Source organism: Ornithodoros turicata, chromosome 3 (assembly GCF_037126465.1).
Source record: "Ornithodoros turicata isolate Travis chromosome 3, ASM3712646v1, whole genome shotgun sequence".
NCBI classification, from domain to species: Eukaryota; Metazoa; Arthropoda; class Arachnida; order Ixodida; family Argasidae; genus Ornithodoros; species Ornithodoros turicata.
In genome coordinates, this window is record NC_088203.1 from 9,650,635 (window position 1) to 9,675,190 (window position 24,556).

At 47.4% G+C, this 24,556-nt stretch overlaps 2 protein-coding genes across 2 annotated transcripts; both read right to left on the reverse strand.

Annotated features, from left to right (window-relative positions):
- Positions 1 to 2,985: 2,985 nt before the first annotated feature.
- LOC135389865 (zinc finger protein 227-like) lies at positions 2,986 to 8,668 on the reverse strand. The gene is made up of 5 exons (XM_064619896.1): positions 8,645 to 8,668; positions 5,600 to 5,782; positions 5,378 to 5,533; positions 4,265 to 4,384; positions 2,986 to 4,105 (listed from the first exon to the last, which is right to left on the reverse strand). The coding sequence occupies exons 2-5, from the start codon at positions 5,759 to 5,761 to the stop codon at positions 3,200 to 3,202; spliced, it is 1,344 nt and encodes a 447-aa protein (XP_064475966.1). The 5' UTR covers positions 5,762 to 5,782; positions 8,645 to 8,668; the 3' UTR covers positions 2,986 to 3,199.
- Positions 8,669 to 13,092: 4,424 nt separating this feature from the next.
- LOC135389866 (uncharacterized) lies at positions 13,093 to 16,988 on the reverse strand. The gene is made up of 2 exons (XM_064619897.1): positions 16,784 to 16,988; positions 13,093 to 15,353 (listed from the first exon to the last, which is right to left on the reverse strand). The coding sequence occupies exons 1-2, from the start codon at positions 16,858 to 16,860 to the stop codon at positions 13,127 to 13,129; spliced, it is 2,304 nt and encodes a 767-aa protein (XP_064475967.1). The 5' UTR covers positions 16,861 to 16,988; the 3' UTR covers positions 13,093 to 13,126.
- Positions 16,989 to 24,556: the final 7,568 nt, after the last annotated feature.

The following is a 24,556-nucleotide window of genomic DNA, read 5'->3' on the forward strand; positions in this document are numbered from 1 at the left end:
CGATACAAGAAAAATTCACTGATATGTCTCACTTGCAGCAGTATAATTAAGTGACGAATTCCACAGAGACCACAGTAGTTTACGTAGGCGTATTAAGTCCATCTGAAAGTTCTTCCCTTCCTAGCTGAAAATGGAAGTAGTAATGCCAACACACACATAAATAGGACTCAAGATTTGGAAACCTTATGAGTATAGTACTGGCCTCTCCATGTCATCACTTGCCACAGTGGTATATAAGCAAAGCATGGTCCACAGTCCACACTACTTCGTTTCATTGCAAGCAGGTACGTGCGTGCGACATAAGCAATCTTTGAACTGTTCACATGCATGCATGCGTTCACCTTACATGTCAGCCAGTGGGCGTGTTTCGTGACGTTCTTTTCCACGAAGCGTTACAGCGGCGTTTGCACTCTTAAAAATGAACTTCACCACATAGCACGCTCCTAGCCAACCATCACCCCGAATGACAACGTTCTCGCCCCTGATTTGTTGAAAACGGGAGGAGGAGCCTATTTTGTGCCATTATGCACAGCACAAAATAGGCTCCTCCTCCCGTTTTCAACAAATCAGGGGGTGAGAACGTTGTCATTCGGGGTGATGGTTGGCTAGGAGCGTGCTATGTGGTGAAGTTCATTTTTAAGAGTGTGGGTCAGGCTACACTCTTAAAAATGAACTTCACCGCGTAGCACGGTCTTAGCCAACCATAATCTCGAATGATACCGTTATCTCCCTTATGCGTTGAAAACGGGAGGCGTACGCCTTTTTGTGACACTCATGCTGTTCATAATTGTCACAAAAAAGGCGTACGCCTCCCGTTTTTAACAAATCAGGGCAGATAACGATATCATTTGAGATGATGGTTGGCTAAGATCGTGCTATGCGGTGAAGTTCATTTTTAAGAGTGTAGTACCGCTATTGGTTTGAATGAAAGTGTAATGCACACTGCATCGTATTCCTTGGCGTATCCACGTGCCCCATCGGCGGCCACGTTGAAATTCATCTCACACAGAAAAAGAGACGGCCTTAGCACGCACGCGTGGCAGGCGGCGATTAGATTCTCCGCTTGCGGCTCGCCTGCGTGCGTCCAGCTCAGAAGAACTTCTTGCTTCCTGCTGCGAAATATCTCGTACACGTCTCTGTTGCCACGATAACCAACATTCGCCGGCGCCTGCACGCAATGAAAACGCAGTAGCGTGCTACTGCGTTTTCATTGAATTGTGCTTCAGTAGCTCACTGCGGCGGAGCGCATTCCATGTCGAGGCTGGGAGCCGAACCGGGTTCGAATGCGTGCGCCGGGTGTGATATGTGGGATGTTTTCCCTGAGTTTACCTCAGACGCTTAAAGACAAATGCCGACGCAGTTCCATGTGAAGTCTGCCCAGGATGCACGATCCCCCTGCATGGGCGTACCGAGAGGGGGGCAAGGGGGACTGTGCACCCCCCTCCCCGGAGCTTCAAGGTCGCTTGTGAAAATAGTGCGCTCTTTAGTCATCGTAATGATCATTCTCAGATGTCATAATAGGAATATCTGAATACCCGCACAGCGCGCAACGTCTGCCTCCAAAAAAAGAGGTGGGGGGTTGCTCTCTCTGGAAGCACTTTGCACTCACCTCCCCCTGGAAAAAATCCTGGGAACGCCCATGCCCCCTGCGATAGTCGTGATGTTGCGAGCCTGAGTGTGGCTGTGGCCGACTATACGGCAAGTGGTTCCACGACCAACACCAGTCACCACCAGCGGAGCAATCAAAAAGGACGTGCTGCGGTCCGTGTGGAGGGGCTCTTCCTTTGATGATGTTGGCGTCGATTTGCGTGACTCAGGACAAGGTAATAATAATAATAATAATAATAATAATAATAATAATAATGGTGCGTGATGGTACGCGTAGAGCTTTCTCTGCCTATATAAGGACAAGACGCATTTATTCGAAGGTTACACAGAATAGAAGGATGGATCAAAACAAGATAATAATAAAAAAAGGAAAGAAATCGCTGTCCAGAGTATTCGTTGAGAGTGCATAGCACAGCTCATTGGGGCATGATCCGTCACCACTGTTTCCGTCTCGGCAAAGAAATCATAAATGCTGTCGCATTTCAACGTAACTTATGCGGTCCTGCATATGCAGCAACCACATCTATTATATCAGATATATATTGTATAAATATATATTATACCACGTGCTATATTATATTTATATATATTATGATTCGAAGAGAGAGGTGGGCGTACGCCTTTTTGTGGCAATTTTCATATCCAAATTGCCACAAAAAGGCGTACGCCCACCTCTCTCTTCGACTGAGAAGCGGTATAACCCTATCATTCGTGGCAATGGTTGGCGCACAGCGTACTATGCGGTGAAGTTCTGTTTTTAGAGTGTACGTTGGATTAACCCTCACACTCGCAGAACAGAACTTCACCGCATAGCACGTTGTGCGCCAACCACTGCCACGACTGATAGAGGGTTGAAGTGAGAGAGGGACGTACGCCTTTTTGTAGCAATTATCCTATATCCAAATTGCTACAAAAAGGCGTACGCCCCCCTCGCTCTTCGAATCAGAAACGGTAACCCTATCATTCACGGCAACAGTTGGCGGACAACGTGCTCTATGGTGAAGTTCTGTTCCGAGACTGTACACTGTTAAAACAGAACTTCACCACATAGCACGCTCCTAACCAACCATCATACCAAATGATATCGTTCTGCGTCATGATTTGTTCAAAACAGGGGGGAGGCGCCTATCTGAGACAAGATAATCTGTCCCAGATAGGCGCCTCCTCTCATTTTCAACAAATCAGTGCACAGAATGATATCATTCGGAATGATGGTTGGTTAGGAGCGTGCTATGTGGTGAAGTTCTGTTCCGAGACTGTACATACTACTGCGTTAGGTGGTTACCTTAACCGTATGTGGCTACATAGCAAGCCCCACCTAAGCTCTGTAGGGTTCGCTTATACATGCACATTTAAAACGTAACCTCTCGCTGCGCATAGCAGATCAATAGAAGACTATTACATTGACCCATTGTACAGCATTGTGCATTATACAGCATTGACCCATCTTCACATCGTGGAGTGGATGCTGTCAGTCCCTGTTTCTTCGCTGTTACGTTACCCGCACCAATAACGCACGGATCTTCATGTGTTCTTGTATCACTATACTGTTGCCCAACGAAGGGAAAGTGGTTAAGATCGAGCACAGGGTTCACTTGTGTTTGGCTCGCACGTGGTTGGCCAGATTATGCTTCCACTTAAACGCTTCTCCGCAGAGGTCACATTTAAAGGGCCGCTCCTCACTGTGCGTCTTCATGTGGTCCCCGACCTTATGCTTCCACTTGAACTCCTTCCCGCACACTTCGCACTTGAACCGCTTCTCGTCCACGTGCACCGGCATGTGTTGAGACACCTCCGAGGTATCGTAAAACGCTTTCTGGCACACCGGGCACCTTTGGTTCTTGATGCGGACGTGCATCCTCTCCATGTGTATGTTGTACCTCTTGAGGCTGTAAAAGTGCTTCCCACAGATGCAGCAGGTATCCGTCGGTTCGTCCGTGTGACGCCGCATGTGCGACTCCAAGTTTTCGGAAAGTATCCGCACACCACACACTTGACAATCTCTGCGTTTGTACGTGCGCTTGATGCCCAAATGTGCGGAAGCAATATGTCGTCTCATATGCGTTCCCATGCGGAAACCTTTGCCGCACACGTTGCAAACGTGCGGTTTCTCTTCTGTGTGAATGAGGTAATGGTACCTGAGTTTGGTCTTCCCGATCATCTTGAAGCACACCTCGCAACGTTCTGTCTGGACGATTCCATCGTGTTCCAGTCGATGTCTGCGTAGTAAGTGCGCGTAGGAGGTCGTGAAATCGCACAGCTCACATCGATAAATCCGGGCGTGTGACGTGTGGGCTCTCTTGAAGTGGGCGATGAAGCGATAAGCCGTCTTGAATGCACGTGGACATTTTGGGCAGTTGAAAGGATGAACATCGGTGTGACACCTGTAGTGATGGCGCAGACGGCTCATGTTGTCTCGGAATACACCGCAGATAAGACACTGGATAGTTCCGTCCGCCAAGCGGCACGCGTCCAGTAATCTTGGATCTGAAGGAGCCTGCAGAGATAACGGGACGAAAAATAATTGCAATCGGCAAGCGACAATTAACGCAATTAGATTCATTTACGGGGTGCCGTCAATCGAATTTCATCAGATTGATTCGTAGTGTGTCAATACCGTAATTATTGTGTGAAAAAGACTGGTGACAGTACGTACCGAATCGTGCGTCTGCATGTGTGCCCACAGTGGACACCACGAGTGGAATGTCTTGCTACAGACGACACACTGGTTGTCCAAGCCCTGTAGGAGGTCGTTTGAAAGTGCCTCTGCAGGTGCCTGTAAAGTAAGGTCCTTTGTATAGATCGTCTGCAACGAAAGATTCTATGCGCGTCTTTTGAGAAACACGCAAGGCAGAACACAGTCCGTTCCAGCCTTGCTCTCATAAAATGCCACGCCCTTTATCATCACCATCTTTATCACCACCACCTCCACTAGCACCTTGGAGTTATACAATGGGTTTTTTTATGGGTATTTACCACTTATGGCAGCTCCAGGATGGCGGGTAGCAGATTATAGTGAAACTTCGTGTTAGAAGCTGTGCATTACACAATGCCGAGATGTACTGCGGTACCAGAAAACAAACACTCAACAGGTTGTTGTGTGCAGAAGCTGCTGCGTGATATGCACATTGTCATATATAGTATATAGGTAAGAAGCGCTGCAGCGCCTGGATGTATGCATGTTCAGCTTGCGCGTGTCTCTTGGAATAGACTAGTCTACTTTAGCGTAGACATCGTCCCGCATGCATCCATCGTATAGGCCTGCCTCGGTAACGTATTAATCAGTAATCAATACGTCACAATCGGTACGTTAATGATTACAACACAGGTAAAGAGGTAAATATATTTGCATCAGCCGAAGGCCATTTTTCTCTTCTTTTTATACGACCGTTTTCGTTAAAGTTGGTTACCATCATCATTCTACGAGTCTTCATGGGAACTGTTGCTGTCGTCTGCTAGGGTAGTCGTGCGTCCGCTTCTGCGCGTTCAAAATTCAAATTTCCATTGTCCAATCATGAGGTAGATATCGCGGGCCGATGAGTAGCGCCACTAGCGGATTGTGCGGACGGGCTCTTCATTGGGGTTGCCGATTGTGACATAGTGGTTATAATCTAGTAGGTCGTGATCTGAACGTGTGATCTCGAGTTTCTAATCTGACTAGTATTGAAGCTGTGGCGATAGTGGACCAGACACGGGGAAGACTTATGCCACTCTTATCTTACTGCAACTGTACTGCTGCTACAAACGTATTGACGCCTAAGAAGCTTACCGGCTCGTGTGACGTTATGTGTCCACGGTGTGCAACCCGGGGTCCGGTGACGTAACGACAGACGACGTATTTCTTTCCCAAACCAGGCAATCCACGCACTGCGTCATCGTGAGTAGCAGTTGTACCGGGTACCGCATCAGGTAACCGACGTGTGTCCTGTAATAATGATTGCATGACAGTCTGGACTCGTAGAAAGCATAACTCTATCGAGAAGCAACCAACCTCGTGACAGGCAACGATGTGCACCAGTAGTTCATCGATGCTGTTGAAGCCTGAATCGCAGGACAGACATCCGTAACTCCCGCTAGCGTTCTGCACCACTTGAACTGTCGCGTTTGCAGTTTCACTTGCGACGTCCGAAGCTGTGCTAATCGAGATGTCCATGTTCTCAATGATGGTTCTCGCCTGCCAACAAGGAAGAACGAACGATTGGAACGGTCACCAACTATAATCAGAGCCATCAAAGATGTGAGGACCACAAGGTAGGAACTAAGTTGGAAACAACTTTTGTTTAAAACTATAGCTACCCTTTTTACTAATAAGTTACTTTTCTGCAAAAGTATATTTTAAGTGTTTTCCGTGTTACTCGTTTCCGAAAAAAAAAAAAAAAAAGCAGCACCGCGTTCGTTTTCGAAAACGTCCTTAGCGTCGGGGAAACGTCGCCCAGCGTGCTTGTCTTCGTCGTCACGCATATTTTCGAAGCTTATTTAGTGACTCTTAACGTCTATCGCCTTTGTACTAACTTCGGGGCAGCAATTGACCTTGAGAACATCCTGTCTGCTGAACGAAGGAAACGAATGTGTCATAGAGTGAGCCCCCACTCCTGATCAGTGACAAAGCATACAAAGTTTCTTCGCTTTGGTTGTATAGATAGAGAGATAAGGGTGAAAAACCGAGAGTCTTGGTTGTTTCTCATTGCACCATGTCTATTTTTTGTGTGTCGGAGTCATATAACAAAGTAAGGTTTGTAGTGTCTGATAGAAGGAAAATTGTATAGTGTTCGATTAGATTAAGTCACGAGGATGATTTTATAATGGTTCAAATTATACATTATTTTCCTCTGTTGTTTACTTGCTGGAGAATGCGCCGCTTAGAGAAACCGGTGCGGTCTCATATCGATGTCTGTTGGTTTTTTTTTCTTCTTGCTATTGCTTGTGTTCCTGTGTTCTTCAGCATTAAGTCTGTGCTAGTCACAGTTAGAAGTTATTAAATTTGTGGTCACAATTGTCTCGCGACGTAAAGCCCCGAATTATTACATATTATAATTTGTAATGTTTCTCGTTTTGATAGACTGCTTCACTATTATTTTTCTGCATGTATCTGTTGTTTGCGTGTTGGATGATGCGCAGGTTTGGCTCTCTGTTGGCGCTAGCTGTTGATCGTGTTGTGTCGTTTCTGATTATTTCCTTAAGTCTGTGCCATTCACTTCATAAAAAAATTGATAAATTAAAAGTTGTGTCATGCTGGAACAAAGCATATGCGACTTAGATTCTATGTTATGCTCGAAACTCCTTGCAGCACTTAATAAGGAACTTCCTGCTACATGATAATGAGGAAATTGTTAGTGTTGCGATAATGGTGACCACGACTCAGACTTGTTGTAATAAAACGTCTAATTTTGATTGTAATCGTATTGATTAAGATTGTCTTCTTTAACTAAATGTAGTGTACTGTGTTATATAGGTTTTATTTCCTCTCGTGTTCGTGTCGTCCCTCTGTGTTCCTGCGGTCTTTCATGGTCTCTATTGTGATTAATTAATTGCTTACGTCTATCGGAACTTGTAATTTAAATTAAAACTCCACTATTGCAATGATAGTGCTCACGTATAGGAATTTTAAGACACGTTATAATAAAATGTAATTTTGATTGTAATCGTATTTATTAAAAATATATTTTTTGATGAAATGTGCTATTCCATTTTAATGCTGATTCATTGAAAACTTGCGTGTATGATTACCATTAATATAAAAAAATATTGCGTTTGCATCTTTCTGTGTGATACCTCTTCAATGTTATTGAATCATACATGTAATAAGTAAGTACAGTCGACCCCCGTTTATCCGGACGGTGCCGTTCCCGGCGAAATCGTCCGGATACCGTATCATCCGGATAAATGAAACGACCGAATAGAAACGTCCTACAGAGCAAGGTTTAATTAAAACACAGAAATCTCGTCAATGACAGCTGTTACATAGTAGTGTAGGCACTCGATTCCTGCAAACTTTTGCTAAGTGCATAGAGTTGAGCCACGCTGTTGCGCTGCTCGAAGAATGTCAGTGCGGAACGGAAAGAACATCATCGGAGGCAGCAGCAGCAATCACACAGTCATCAGTCATAGCTGCACACGCGTCATCATCCTTATGAACGTCAACGTGATCAGAAACCGCAGCATCATCTACGGTAGTCGCAGTGAGCCTCTGCATCATGGATCGCAGCTCAGCTAGGGGGAATGTCTTCATCGGCCAACGGGCCGTAAGCAGCAGGCCCTTGCGTTGGAGTTCTCCCCTCTAGAACCGGACAGTTGCTCGAGATATTTCCAAATGACTCGACTGGTCAACGTGACCCAACGCACACAAATAGGAAAGGGGGTCATCGTGCACGGTTGTCTCCCCTACGGAGGAATGTAGGTCCCTGACGTGTGACGGGAATAACCCCAAAACAGCGAAAAGGGTGACAAAGCGGGGTCAGCGTCTCCTCTTACTCACGGTAGTCCGGATAACTGAAGCTGGATTACAAGAATTTTCGACTTTCGTTCCCTGAAATTCTTGTCCGAGTCCGGAAGCTGAAGTCCGGATAAACGAGAACAAAATACATGGAGGAAAATCCGTTCCCGTGCCTTTTGTCCGGATACCGCGGGATCCGGATAAATGAAGTCCGGATAAACGGGGGTCGACTGTACATTATTATTATGCGAATTGCATTGTCTTGCGTTTCTTCTGTTTCAGATTCGTGAAGGTTTTTTTTTTTTCGGCTGGATTTTTCCCCTTGACAGATTGGAATTACAATTCCTAGCGCCATTGGCATTAATAAATATATTTCCGCTTGTACTCTGACTGTCCTTTGCATGTCTATACTTACATGCAAACCGTCCACCGCACAGCTATTGTAGCGGGGAAAAAAAATGTCGAATGAATTCGGCCTAGGCGGAAAAATCGCCCCTCCCCCCCCCCCCTTCCATCAATCCGATTTATCCAAACTAGAACTTCTGTACTTCACAGGCATTACAAACGCATGGCGAATTGTTTAAGAAATAATGCGGTACTCACCCATCCAAGTCCTGCCGTCGCGGGTTGTATGGAGCACGGCACGATTGACACTGCAGAGTGCAGACCCGTGGCGGCAGATTGGGATCTGTGGAAACCGGTTCCATCCCTACTCTTTCCCACTCTTTCCCCTATTCTGATAGGAAGCCTAAACACCTCCGTCGTTGTTGACAGGGTGGGGATAGCGGCGGACTCCCGGTCATTTCCGGTCATAAACAGCGCTGGTGCTATAGGGTTGCCACCAGGCCGGTATTATACCGGCACGGCCGGTTATTTGCTCGCTCTGCCGATTGCCGGTAGGAAGGTGACGCCGGCAGCCTTTTGCCCGTATTTGTGGCTCAACACCTTTCATAGGGGCTTTTATACGGGGTTTTCCTATCAACATTCCACTACAGCTTGAATAAATCTGGAGCACAGACCCAACTCTGCAGTCACCAGTCGTTTTCTTAGTTATTCATTATTATTATTATTATTATTATTATTATCATTGTTATTAATTAGGTCTTGCGTTCAGAGGGGACAAGATCAGTGGTTGTGTCGAGCCAGATAGAAGTTAGGCCGTATACAACCATCATGAGATCTCCTCCTGCAAAGAAGGGTTTGTGTGCATCGATGCGTTTTTCAAAGTAAATTACAGTCCAATCCGGTTGCTCCAATAAGATTCCAGTGTACCGTTCATGTTTATAGCAATTTCTAACATCAATGATCCAGCCACACACAGGAACTTAGGTTTCCTCTTATTATCTCTCTGTCTCTGTGTGCGCTCATCCACCCCTCACCAATTTTCCCTTTCCCACGAGGCTTTCCCCTTTCCCTCTACTCCACCTCCTCTCCTTCAGCCGGTATTTTTCACTACGAAAGGTGGCAACCCTAGCTGGTGCGCTGGTAGCAGTGTGTTGCGATCGCTGAGACAGTTCACCTGTGAGACTCTATCAGACTGCCACTGTTTCTCTTTTTGTATTTCTGCTCGTGGTATCACCGCACCGCAGGCGTAAGGAAGGCACCGCTGTGGTCTCGTTTATATTCGCCTCTTTATAAAATGTTTCTGGACTACGCTTCTAACTCGACGGACGTAACCAACAAACGTGTGCGGTTTCGACGCCTTTTCGCGCAACTTGATGTATGGGGAGAGGGGGGATATGTTTATTAAGAAAAAAAGAAAGGAAAGGCCAGCCAGACAGAGGTCGGCTTACTATTCAAAAAGAAAAAGAAAAGGAAACGAAGAAAAGGAGAGGAAAAGCAAAAGAAGAAAAGGAAAGGAAAGAAAAGAAAAGAAAACGAATATAAAAGGAGAGGAAAAGCAAAAGAAGAAAAGGAAAGAAAATAAAAGAAAAGAAAACGAAGAAAAGGAGAGGAAAAGCAAAAGAACAAAAGGAAAGAAAATAAAAGAATAAAAAACATGCAAAACTAAAGTTGAAAAATCACACACACGGTCACACAACCACAAGGCGTTGATTGGGAAGCGGGGGATTTATTGGCAAGAAAAGGAAAGGTAAAAGGGGAAAGGCCAGCCAAGTCAACAAAAAACAAGGCCAAGTGGACAGCTTATGGTCGACAAATAGACAGTAGGTATAGGACAGCGTACAGAACTGCACTACGGCTCAAGATTATATCAAATTTATTTGAAAACAGCAAAGGGGTTTGTGCGTGCGTGTGTGTGTTTATCGCTCGTAACTGGAATTGGTGACCGTTAGAGCGCGAATTTTCACGTCATTTTTGTATTGTTGACATGGTCTTGCACTTGAACGCTTAAAACGAGATTCTGGTCCAAACCCATGGGACTGATTATTAGAAGAGCTGCGCAGTGATGTAGCAAGTGGTTGAAGAAGAAAAAGCGACATGGAGATAGAAAAAAAAAAAAACAACAACGTGGGGAACTTTCAGCGACCGAGCATGGAAATAAGGGAATGTATTGTTGCGACGACTCTCTAGCGACGACTACTTCGGCATCCAGGAACTCGACACCATGCATCTTTTCATGATTCAGATTTAAAAGTGCATTTTTAGCTTTAGATTTATCGATGTCTTATTTTTAAACGGCTTATTTCAGCTTCATCTGTCGGCGGATAGGACAGATCGCTTGTTCGCTTCTGGCTGTTATCTCTATCCGCTGAACCAGATCCCAACGGCCAGATAACCAAGGACACAGCCCTGTCAGGTGTGTTGGCCGTTGCCACAAAGAGCATCACGAGTCATCCTGAAATTAGTGAGCCAGCTTTGACATAAGTCATCCGAAACCTTTGAACAGGTCATGTTATCGAGGGCAGAATATATCTTCCTGTGCTTGTAATAATAGTTATGGCAATTTTAGTACAAACGAACCGCCATTTTAACCAGGATGAGTAGAAATCCAGCGAACTGGAAGAGAAGTACCAAGGGAGTTGTCTCAGGACAAGAGCCGCCGATATTTCGAACAGAGACTGTTCTTCTTCTGGGCACCGTCCTCATCATTGGCATGGTATTTAAATGATTAGGTGTGATGTGTTAAAGGTTCATGCGAATTGCGGGTCAACAGCCCGGAGGGAAGAAAAGGTCCGTACGGTTTTCTGTAACCGGTCTTGAGCCAAGAACACTTCGTTCACATAATCCTCTCCACACTCTAACAAAGCGGCCATTCACTCCAGCCGTAGAAACCCGTACGGACCATTTCTTCCCTCCGGTCTGTTGACCCACAATTCGCATGATACCTAACCCTAAACCTATGTCAAAAATTCAAACCGGTCAAATCCCAGTCGACGGCTCTGTAGGGAGGTTTTTCGTTAGATTAGGCTCTATCCATACGGCATAATCATATGCTGCAGCGTGAACCAGCCTCACCTGGGTCGAGAATAACGGGACGACTGTTGTGGCGCTTTAGCAAATAGACCGTTTACAGCAGAGTTTCTGGGCGCCGCCATCTTAGCGCACGTGACCTTGCGCGCCACTGCTTGCCTTCTCCTTCGGCTGCCTGTTGGGCACGGCGCGCGTAGTACGGCGGTGCAACACAGAGACGCTTTCCCCGATTTTAAAATTTTGCAATGAATTCCGGATGGAAGGATGACGCGAGGCTTTGGCCGAAGCTTCAACGGTCAGGTGACTTCATTTGCTTGATTTAGAGGGATATTTGTGTCCTCGTGCGTCCCACATGATCGGCCCCACTATGCTCGAGTTACTACATATTCGGCGTTTTGTTTTTTCTTCTTCTTCTTTTGTTGCGCATAGGTTACGTTGTGGGTACGTTCATAATTTAATATCGTAACATCGTGATTTCTTGCTTTTTAATTCAAGAGTTGCGGTACAACTACTTGAGAAAGATATGTATGTAAGTTATGTTGTAGTTATGAAGTAGCATACTTTTTGATTTCAGATGTATACAACCACATGATGAACGAGCTAGAGGGAGACGGAGACTGCGCTGAACTACAGAGAATTTGCAAAGGGAACGAAGCTGTTTGACAGCGGCCATGTCGGTGAAGTACTGTGCCAGTGCAACGATGGTGTATGAATTTTAAAGGCCGACATCAGGTCGACACAAACAGTGAGCAGAACGTGTAGTACAGAGACTCGCTTCGGGCCCACTTTGGCGGCAACATGCACATGTAAAGCGGGTTTGAGCAGCAGGTGCAGTCATATTTGTACATTGCTCATCAAGGTTGTAGAGGCGACAAACAAGGGGCTCACCAGTGCTTCGTGCACTGACAAGGCATGTACATGGAACCGTTCAACTGCAAAGAACGTGACCCCTGCTACTATGGGGGAAGTTCTTCCAAGCAGCAGCCAACGCCTACAGCAGAGCTTGGGGCTCACACAGAAATGCTGCGCCACTTTGAGGGCTGCATTACTTTCCCTCGCTGACTTTCCAGGTTTGAAATCATTCCTCTGAAGATTGGATACCTACCGTTGGCGAATCAGCTTATTTTTTGTCTCTTCGTGGAAACCCGTGCATTGCAAAAGGCCTCGAACGCGGGCAGTCTTTGTATAGCGACTGCTCGTGAATTTAACAAACAGCTTCGTCCCACACGATCAGATCTGTCACAGTTCCTACACTCAATAACGGAACAAGTCTTCCCTCTGCTTTTCCAGATTTTGCACAGAACTGTAGCACAGCGGCAAAGAAGGTCGGAAGCACTCACATAGGCAAAAGCACACAGGCACTCGCAGAAGGCAAGCAATGGCGTGGCTACTGTGGCGCCATCTACTAGCGCCCGAAGCAACTGGCTGCTGTAAACGGTCTATAGGTGGAGGAAGGAGATAAAATAAGCTCGGCAAGACCTAAGAACTTTCGGTTTGGTCCGGAGTCCTGCCCGCCGGAGGAGCCCTGCACTTTGCGGTGATACTTTGTAGGTCTATGCTGCTTCAGAAATACTCATTTATGCTCATTTAAGACATTGTTCATTTATTATCTCCAGATACCTTCCGTACTGGACCTTCAGAACATGCGCATCATTTTAGCGATTTACCGTACGAAAAAAAAAGAAAAAAAATATTTAATGCTTGAAACAATAATTATATCCCAACGCATCTCGACCATGGGTTCATGGGGCTGTATGGGGGACATGAAAATGCGGCTGCGAATTCTGGAATGTCTTTGAGAGGCTCGTTGCAACGCAAATGTGGTGACAAGTCTCCTTCCAATTCGAAATCGGTCGGACCTCCGGAGTTGCACCACCTATAGCAAGTGCTCAGGAAGAAAAGTTTATCTCCGTCGACGTCCTTATCGGCTATCGAACCCGTCAAATACTTCTTGTACGCTCTGTACGCTGCACCTATCCCGAGCAGGTCCGCCGCGTACAGCTTCTCGTAGAGCGCGTCGTAGTACGGCCACACGATGTCGCCACCCAGAACAGTCAGGTTCTTGGCTGATTCAGAGACATTGTATGGCTTCCACGTGGCGTGGTTCGGGCAGTGCGCTCTGGACGTGTAACGAAGGTCATTCAAAACTGTTTGTTTGAAAAAAGGGGATTGGCCGAACTCGGCGTCTCCCAGCAGTAGAGCTGACGCGATGGATGCTCCCAGCGAACCATACTTTACTTCTGGAGCGGCCTGGTTGCTGAAGAATGGAGAGAGAGTAGCAAAAAGCGGGACATCCAGGGAACACGCTCGTCGCGTGCGAAACGTCACGGCCGCAGATGTAAGATCGGCGTCGTGAGGGTTCTGCGCCCCAGCCGAGACAATAAGGGAAGCCATAACGATTCCGGAGACAAGCATGTACGCATCCATGAAAGTGGGGAGCCCTAAATCGTTGAAGGCATAGTAGTAACTTTCTGCTGCTGTTCGGTTGACGTTGAGGATCTGAAAATCTCGCGTCTGGAACCACGAGATGTTATGGAATGCGTCGATATGTTGGAGTGTGTCTGACGCAGCTCTTACGGCGTCTGTGACACCGAACGCGAAACCGGCAAAGGGGTCAGAGTCGATCTTCTCAAGGACAGGCAAGACGAACGCATAAGGCATCAGGGACATCGTAATGTTGTAACAGGTCCAGCGGGTGCCTTTTAATTCGGCGCGAAGTAAGTTACTCGTATAGGCCAGTAGAAGTTTCGCGTACTTCAACACGAATTCTTTTGCCTCCGTCTCGTTCAGCTCACTGAAACGATGGAAGAGCTCAGCGGATCCTTTAGGTATGACGAGTGGCGTTCTCATAAATGTTTTTGGTACGTATTTCCTGAATGATCCGACCCATGCTGGCGACGGGGTGTTCAAGTCCGGAGAACCAAACCAAAGTTTTTCTGGCGTTGTTTTATATGCGTCGCCGAAAGACACCGTCAAGAAAGGATGCATGACAAAGTTGACAATGAAATTAGACTGAAAGTCCGCGCTACTAGCGATCTGTTCCAATGAAAGTGGTAGGTGTGCTTGTTCCTCGAATCCACGGACAGGTTGCGGTGAGCTTATCGGTTTAGAAATTATGTAACTCACGAGATCTATAATGTCGGGCGAAGCAACCATTTCGTATTCCGCTCCATCTGACGTACTGGACCATCGTTTCAACGACTTTCGCAGTTGGAAGAGCACGTGAACGCCGTGCAGCGACATCCGTATGGCTACATCGATGGGATCGAAGGATCTGTTTGCAGACGTCAATCCGTAAACATGAAGATAACTCGCAGTTGCTCGCACTTCCTTCTGCCAATTATTCTCTCTTTGCTCGCATTGCTGAAATAGAAACGCAGCTTTCTCATATGCATTCGGGGAGCGCAGATTCGAGGGTGGCCTTGTGGCTTTTCTGGCTTCCTCCATGATGTATTGGGCTACGTTGTCCTTGCGGAGCAGGGTCACTGAGCTCACGTTTTTGGAGGAGTTAAAAAAACCTGAACAAGCGTAGGTGAAAAAGTCATCGCAGGGAGACACATTGGGATCGGTGGCATTCATGTAGATCTGCCGGATGCACTCAGAGGACTGGCAGAGGAAGTCGTACTTCGGAACTAGGAAAGGTGCCGTGGTAGTTCCCACAGTTGTGTTGGTGGTTGTGGTCGTCGCACTTGTAGCTGATGTTGAGCTGCTAGTCGTGGTTGTAGCTGTTGGGCACGTGCCCGGTGTCTGGGTTGTTTCCGTAGGGCACTGTTTCCTTTGAAAGAGCAGGCTTGATACTAGGAAGTTGGCCAGTACTGCTGCGCAGAGGCACCCGAACAGGACGAGCATGACAATGACGGTGTGCATCATGGAGTCTGCTTTCTTCTCCTTATCTTCGTCTCTGCCGCGCGCTTCTGGTTCCATTGGTGGGGGGCCTCGTCTGCAAATAGTCAATTCAACAGTCATTATAAAACACGAGATGGAAATGACTTTGTTAACGTAAGTAGCGGCCTCAGTGGGTGATATGATCGCGTGGCTGTGATGATTAGGTGATTCTCCTATAGTGATTCCAAGAAAATCCCCAAGAGTGATGAGCGGAAACCCTCCAAAATGGCAGCAGTTTGGTTGCTGTTATGAGTAGAGGTGAGTGCGGGTATGGAAATTCGTACCCGCAACCGCACTCGCAGCGCAGCAATGTCATTGGTGCAATCAGCTCCTGCGCCCGCACATTCCGACGGGTACCCGCATACTCAAACATGTATTTAAGATAAGATAAGATACAAAATACTTAAAAAAGTACTTGAAATACAATTAGGCTATTTTTATCCTTGAACGCAAAAAGTCACCGGTCACTGGTGAATGCGGCAAGTCTCCGCTATGTCACATGAATCACCTAAAGCCCGCGCACTACGCTAGCCACCGCTGTGTGATAGGAGTGATCTAAACACAAGTGAAAGAAATCTAGTGATCTAAACACAAAAAGATGACAAAGATATACCACATAACTCCACTAAGGATATGTGACCCAGAACAAAGCAAACTTCTAGGAGGTCCCTGCTCGGCGAGGTCAGAATTCGGCGTCACCGCGTCAGGGTACACATAATAGAACCCTCACTGGCCAAGAATTAGTACACACGGGGCAAGATCTCTAAATGGAGACTTCCAAGAAGGGCCAATGTCCGGGTCAAGTCCAAGGGACCCAGGAAATTTCCACTGAACAAGCAAGATAATGAAAGGACGAGACACAGAAAGTTTAAGAGGGAGATACAAAATATGTAATTACAGTATTGAGTGGAAAATACCATAAAATGTATTTTAAATAGAGTACAAATACACAAAACAAAAGTCTTGAGTAGAGTACCAAAGTACCGCAAATTGTACTTGAAATACAATACTCCAAATATGTACAAGTCTGCCGCAGATGCACCCGCACCGCAGCCCAGTGCCTACGAATGTTTCGGTTATGCTGCATGATCGTCACAACACGAAATGATATGTTGATGCTGGGCACACGTTAGCGAGCCAGTTGATCTAGTTTTCAGATTACTAACGCGAAGCGTACCAGTCGTCGTGTCGAAGATAGTCAAAATTGGCCTTATGTGGCCACAGAATGACAATGACAACTTTATTTTGAAATTTTGAATATGGAGTTTCATCGTCACAGGCGATACCCCTACACTACCAACACTACCCCCACTACAAACCTCCCCCGAACCGCACTCTCCGGGTCTCACAATCAGCTGGACTCTCAGCACCCTCTGGTTGGAGTCTCATTACAGTAATACAGCCCCACTATATGACTGCGCACACCTGCTTCTCCCGTTGCCCGATTCCATGCTTCGAGGAAACAAAAACAGGATAATCACTTACTCGCTCTGCTCCACCTCTCCGTACTGCGGTGGAATGTCGCCTCCTGTCCAAAATGGTTCCAGAGCTGGACGCTCCATGTTCCGCACAGTGGCTTAGTTAGTGGCACAGGGGGCACCGTTCTAGAGGGAAGGCAAGCGATAAGGCTGTGCTGCCAGATCTGCACGGGCGTTCTGAACGTTTCTCCTTCTTCCTTTTTTGCACGTGGCGGTGGTAGCGATGGAACTGCTTGTCACGTCAGCGCCACCACTATCGTAGTGGCAGGATCGAGTTTCCTGGGCGGACTTCGCAGGGAACAAAAGCACGTGATTGCCGAGGGATATGTCAGGATGGTGCATCCTGCGACAAGCTTCCAGGCGTTCCAGTACGGGCGTTCCATTTCAGGTTGCTACAGGAGGCGTCGTAAATTTGCGCAACAACACTGTCGCTAGCGATCACGTCGTATGTTTCATCGATTGTGTTACTTCCACACAGCAACGGATCGCACTGGCACTTGCTGGTGTTGCTGCCAGCACCGTGAAACAAACACAGTGAACCCTGGTTAATGTGACACCCGATAATCTGACGTACTCGCTTTGTGACAGTTCTTCCTGGGGATTCTGCGACTTATCCTACTATGACCAACATTATTATTGCAAGGGATATTATCGTCTCGCTATTATGACCCCGTTTGGGTATAGCCCAGGGAGAGGCTACCAGACACCTAAAGCGGAGGGTGCCAAAGGCTTGCCGTAATTCCGGATGTTGTACACCTCGGAATTACTTATAGTGGTTTTTGAAGCTGCCAAAGCACTGTAGTGTACCAAGAGTCAGTGACCCGGTCTCACTGTGCTGCCGCTGTCGTGCACGTAAGAATGGCCCGAACGAAGCGATCCTTGCGGTCAGCGGAGGGCGCGTTTCTGGCTACTATGACTATTTGTTTTATGACCAAAAGCTGGGGCAACGGTCCCAAGCAGCACAACAGCTTGGCCCAATATTGGACCAATATTGGCAATGTCGGGCCAGTATTAGACAAAGATTGCACAATAGAAGGAAGTCACCCAGCCTCAGAACGTCAAATACATCATGTTCAAGACTGGATCAAATTGGGCCAGTATTGCCAAGATTGGTCAATATTGGGTCAAAATGTTGTGCTGCTTGGATGGTGGTCATATTAACGAGGGTTCACTGTATCGTATAGCATTAGTTTAGCGAGCCACGTCGACATAAACGGTTCGCGAACGGTAACACGGTGCGGTCAGAATGATACCCTGGTTCGGCAGTGACAAAACCGTTGTGACAAAACCTTGGTTCGGCAGTGACAAAACCAACCGTTTCAGGGGAAACGAACCATCAAAACACCGTTCGAGAGTATGGCTAAAACTACCAAGCTATCAACAACAACACGCTAAACTAACTAAAAACAAACAGCTAGCTAAAACAACAAGCTAAAACTACCACTGTGTGTGTGTCGCTACCATGTCGCATTAGCCTCAGAGCCGTTTATCGGGAGAGTTTGGCAATTCGTGGGCCTGTTTTTATATAAGAATCATAGTTGCACGCACACACACACAAAAGAAAGCTTGGATCTGAGCCGAATCCGCTTCTCGGCCGGATCAGTCTGCCGGATGATCGCTGGTGTAAGGCCGAGAGCCGCCCGTGATACGAGGGTGTATCGCGATTGTCAGCAAACTGGGAAAACTGCAAACCTGGAAAGCCGGGAATTGTCAGAGAATTCTGACGAGACTGGAAAAGTGAGGTGGGGGGGGGGGCAGCTAAAGTAAGGGAAAATGGCAGACAATAGACCTTTTCCCCAATGGCCTATGCGCATGACCTTAAAGTAGCACAGAAGTCATTTTTAGCACCCAGTTTTCTTCCTATAAAACTGTTAAGTAGGCCAGTAAGATGCACTATGCCAAGTAATTTACACCACAGAGTCATAATTATCGCAGAAATTGAATTTAAAATACGCCGCAAAAAGCGACCGTGCGCAACGGTGGTGAAGAGCAGTACCAGCCTGTGATCTGCCTGGAATCTCGCGCTGACGCTATAAGGAGAACGCTCGCTGATTGGCCTAGAGAAATGTTGTCTGCTACTCCGCTGTCGTCTGCTACTCGGCTGTTCGGGGTTGTGATAAAGCCTTTCTCCTTGCTCGGTAATGCTTCGCCCGCTCCTTCTATCCCCAATTCTCCGGGAGAACTGGCAAAACAGGTTTACGGCGGCAAAGCGACAAGGCGCTGACCTCCATTGACCGGCGAACCAGAACGAGTTCTCCTTATACCGTCATCGGTGACGTGGCATCATACCTCCTCATCCTCGTTATAGCTGGAGTGGCGAGTTAAGGGTGAACGCGCGGAGTTATGTTTATGTGAGTTTTTTTCTGGGAAACAAATTGCACACATCGAAACCTTTCGCGCTATTCGGTATAATGACACACATTAGATGTCTTAATCTGAATTTTTTTTGATGGCCCTCTGTACTCCTTTAAGGCACCGGAGAGGATTTCCTTCGACTTCACTAGATGGCGCAGTATAGGTACGACAGAAGTGGAGACGACTGAGGAGAACCTACGAATAGCGCGACCTTGTTGGACCCACTCCGGACCGGTTTTGGTCCTTTGTGCTATCCACGTGGGTTTGTGTTGACGCGCGCCGAGCATGGTTCGTTGGAGAACAGCTAGGATACGACGCGCATGTGAAAAAGGTCCATTGCCACGACGATACGATGCGAACCGCGAATCCGATTAGTGTGGCCGTGCGGCCACGCAGTGCGTAACAAACCAATACGACAAACTCTGAGGCAGAAAACTCGGCCAGCCTCACTAATCAATGATATTAAAAGGGGAAACAAGGGCCATATACATGAACTACAGGATTTTTTTCTTTTCTTTTAAAAGAGTAAGGAGAAACATGTATGTGCAGGGGCCCTTGCCCCCCGGAACATAAACTGGGGGGGGGGGGAGGGCACCGCCTCCCCCGGGAAGTCCCGCTAAGAGACTGACACCAACCTTTGGGGCTCGGTGCGCCCGGGTCAAAAGAGCGAAGGAGCACCAACGCCCAAAATACATCTTGCAATGTTCGTTCTTCTTTCGCGCTCCCATGCACCAGCGCCACCACAGTATTGTTGCGACGACTACTTCGCCACCCAGGAACTCGACACCATGCATCTTTTCGTGATTTAGATTTAAAAGTGCATTTTTAGCTTTGGATTTATCGATGTCTTATTTTTAAACGCTTTCGTTTAAACGCTTTTCGAGTTTGGAGGATATTTCCTCCAAATGGCCATTTCCACCGACGTCCCAAATCAGCCAAACGCTCATTTCCACCGAAAAAATGTTCGGAGGTTCTGGGCTTTCGGTTGATCTGGGCTTGCGGGTGGCAGTGCCTCACATCCCCCAAATGCTCTTTTCATCCGAGCGCCCAGAACCACCGAAAGCGGTATACTACTTGAAAGAACACGCTTCCCCCGTGTTTCAGGGAGAGAAGGGTTAGAAGGAATGCCAAGGAAATGTATAAATGAGGTCGCGTTGAAGAAGTGATCCGAACAGAGGGTAGGCCCCATTTCCTCCAAATGCCCATTTCCACCGACGTCCCCCGTACGGACCCTTTCTTCCCTCCAGGCTGTTGACCCACAATTCGCATGAACCTTTAACACGCCATACCTAACCCTTTAACTACCCTGTCGATGATGAGGACGGTGCCCAGAAGGAGGACAGTCTCTGTTCGAAATATCGGCGTCTCCTGTCCTGAGGCAACTCCCTTCCTAAATTTTAGTATAATAATTTAGTAAACTATAAATTTAGTATAACTAAAATGTAGTGTATTTAGTAATTTTTGGCTCTCGAGCGCTTCTCAACGTCTCCCATTCGCTGGAAAACTACGCAAAAATATACACACCGGACGTCGCTGAACTAAGGAGTAGTTTGCCTATCGCTCGCTAGCTGGCTCTGCGAAAAACTCGGTACCCTCACTAGCGACGCCGCTGTGATGCCTCTTGGGGTGGATTCTCGTTTCGGTTTCGTTTCGGTTACTTATAGTAAATACAGTCATATTGGGATGAAAATGCGATTTACTTGGAATACGTACGTTGTTTTCGTCATGAATCACAAGGAAATATCAACGCCAAACACCCTCTTACACGTGCAGTGCCTTGATATGCGATGCAATGTGCGGATTCTGCTCGAGAACATCCGCACGACACAGTTCTCGGCGCCCAAACAGAAAACTGCAGCGTCATACAATTCTGCCAACACATGTTAAGTGCACACTAAGCGCGACAAGTCCGAGCAGGCAATCTTGTCACCAGATTGCTCAAATCACTCAAAACAAATAAGAAATCATAAAAAAACAGCAATAGATTAGACTGTAAGCAATATATGGTCACTCATTTTGTGACTTAGGATCTATAATTTCGTTGCTGCCTATATATAACTAGCGTAAATATCGTGTGTGTTCTATGTTATTCTGGAATGTCTTATGTTACGTAGTTATTCGGAAAGTACACGTCTAACTTTTGTTTGTTCAAGTGGACACGTTCATCATCGTTGTATCGTTGCCAGAATGCTCGCATCACGATGGCCGCATTGATTTTTCAGCTAGCAATGCAATTAACGCTTCTGAAGTCATGTGTCAGTTTTCTATCGTATAATTGAGAAATATTTTTTCGCGTGTTCACCAAGTGACCGGCACCACGTCTGCCAAGTTTGATGTCCCTCTGTGCTATCAGCAGACATTTAGCGCCACCTAACGTAAAAATGCCGCCCAATTAGACGAGAATATCTTTTGAGCGTTGCCCTCCCTACAGTGCCAACAAGAAACAAACAAACAAAAAAGAAAAGCAAAAATGAGGTGGTCAAGCCAAGGGATTGGCTCGCTCATGTGGGATAACCCTGCAACCACTGCGAAGTACCGCGTTCGTATCTGTCCGGGCGTTGGCTGTACACTGAGTGTTTTTCCTAGGTTTTCCTCGGACCGGAGGAGGAGGAGGAGGAGGACGATGGAGGGGGGGGGGGGGGGGATACGAGGACGAATGTTGGCGCAGTTCCCTGCCAAGTCGGCTCACCAAGCATTTCATCATCACACCATACCTTGAACATCTGTTCTCTGAACGCACATGTCACTGTCTGCTAACTGTGAAGTGCCTAGCGCTTTCGTGCGCAGTCTGCGGTTCACAATGCTTCTTTTTCGCACTCACTTTGTTTTCGCACAAAAACTAAATGCATGTGTGTAATGATTGGTGAAATATATACCACGGGTGTGGCGTTATACGGCAGAAGGGGACAGGAACTGACTTTCCTGTCGTCGAGCGGACAGCGGAAGAACGCAACTACGGATCTTTCCCGACTTGTTTTTCACAGCATAGAAGCGAAGCAGTCGTGTAACCCACGTGTGTGACCCGCGCCTTTCAGAGTTTCGCTTTACCGAAAACATCGAGTGGAGGACGAAAAAAAATTAAAAAAAATAAGAAGCACCCAAAAACGGTGTCGGCATAGCGGCGTTGCCGGCGATGCTAAGAGCGCGGATATACAGGGCATTTATGAGCGAACCATCGGAGCTTTCTTGAGGCTGATTACGTCGCAGCGTAAGCCCCGCACTCATTGGCTGCCGCATGGGGGTCACGTACTCAGGCGCGGCGTAGTGATTACGATGATGGCATTGCACGCGGAGACAGGGACCCAGAATCGATCACGAGCGCAGGCTGTGCCGTTTGGGTGGTTGGCCTGGGCTTTTCTATAGGATGTGGGATATAAGGCAAATATCGGCAAAGTCGGCCAAGGACGCATGATTCCTCCTCCCTGCGATAGTCTTGACGCTACTACCCTCGTTCCCAATGACAAAACTAACACCCCTGTCCTCCACTCGTTCCTGCTGGCCTCTCTCCACCTGTCCACATCTGTACGCCGCTCATAGTCACAGTTGCTTCGCGGCGCTAACACGGATAAAAAAAATGAATAAAGCACCGTCCACCCGCATCGGCGCAACCAGATTCCCAGAGCCGTATATAGAGAGAGTTTGGCCATCTTTTGATCTTTTGCCGCTTCACGGGCGGAGCCTGTTTTGACGTCAGAGTCGGTGTTGCACCCCCAAAAAGCCTGAATCCAAGCGAAATCCGCTTATCAGCCAGCAGGTAGGCGCCATCTTGATGCAGTTCACCGGCTGGTCGGCATGTACTTTTGTCGCGCTCAATGTAATCTACCAGAGTCGCCGGCTTATGGCCCACAGGCGCCTGTGAAATGGGGGCTTTGTTACCAAACTGAAAGGATTCAAGGACGAAGGGGTCTCGAAGGACGCGGTACGCACGTGTCTTCCCCTTGCATCGCTTCCCCTTGACCAACGCTTTGCATCAACATGGCGTCGGCGACCGGTTGACGACTGGACAACAATTGAGCGCGGCGAGGGAGGTCGTTCAGCCGTGACGTCGCATGACGCGGTTCAAGTTAGGCTCCTCCTAATGGCTAAACTCTCTCTATAAACGGCTCTGCAGATTCCCAGCGCACAGCGCCCCCCCCAACACCCAGATGCGCAATAAACGCGTTTCCCCTTTCCCTTTAACCCTTCTCTTCCCTTTCCCGTGGATGCACCGAGCTGCTACCCCCAGTGAACTGACCACACCTTTCCCAAATATCACTCCCTTTCCACGACGCCTGCCGCACCAGCCCTATGTTATGGTGGTACTGGGAAAGGAGCGGTGTGCTCTGGGAACCGGCTATTGTCATGGAAAACCACCCACTACGTAAAACAAGCCAGTATCTCTCAGTACAGCCTTCATTCTGTACAACGATCAACGCCAGAATGACAGGCGAAGTTACCTCACCTAATCTCGTCGTAGAAGTGGACTACAAGGACGCCTCCAGCCTCGTGGTGCCGGTATACAATACAACGGCATCCTCTAAGACCAAGAGATTCCTTCTAACCAAACTCTTCATTTACCCTGCCAACAACGCCGTCGTAGAAAACCTGAATCTGCATAACATGCGAATGACCGTCGTGGGAGACTTCGCGAGCAAGTTTCGCAAACATATACTATCAATGGTTCGATTATGTATTCGATAATTTATTACAAATTACCTCGATTTGCATCTAGCCAATCACCGTAAATTACCATAATGCGAACGGAAACAGCTACTAACAGCTACAGTGTAAGAGTTGTACATTTTAGAAACCTTGCAAATATTGTACATTTCCACCTCAGTGGAATAGCCACCCAACAGAGATTCGGGGAAGGCGCGTTGGACGGGGGACACTTGACACCTCAGGGGGTCTTCGCGACCAGATGCTGGCTGGCAATAAATCAGTAGAGTGGGCCAAGGAAGATGCACTGTCCAAAGTTGCACGGTGCACGGATTGACAGCTTGGTCCGTTACCCATAAATACCGAGTAGTGGGCGGACAATTAGGAGGTGCCTGGTTCGTTCTAAATTCAAACTAGGCCAACCATGAGTTGGAGACGTTTGAACCGGGCTTCTGGGATTGGTGTTTGCTGGCGGGGGGTTGTGTCTCACATGTCACCCTTTTAAGCGGAGGACACACGAAAATTCGTGTGTGGAAGCCGCAACGACTTGATGAAGACGAGGCGAAAGCCCCGTGACTTCAGTCGCTATAGTGTTGTCTTGTATATGGTTATGTAAATAACTATGTAAATAAAGCCCAGTTATTGTTCGAAAATACCGCCTGTCGGACGTCTCTTGGGAATATCTCCGATCTGTGAGCAACATCAACGGACCATCTTCCAGCAACAACGGAAGAAACTTTACTGGCGCAGCACGACAGTCTGCTCACCTACGGAGAGTTGAACCATC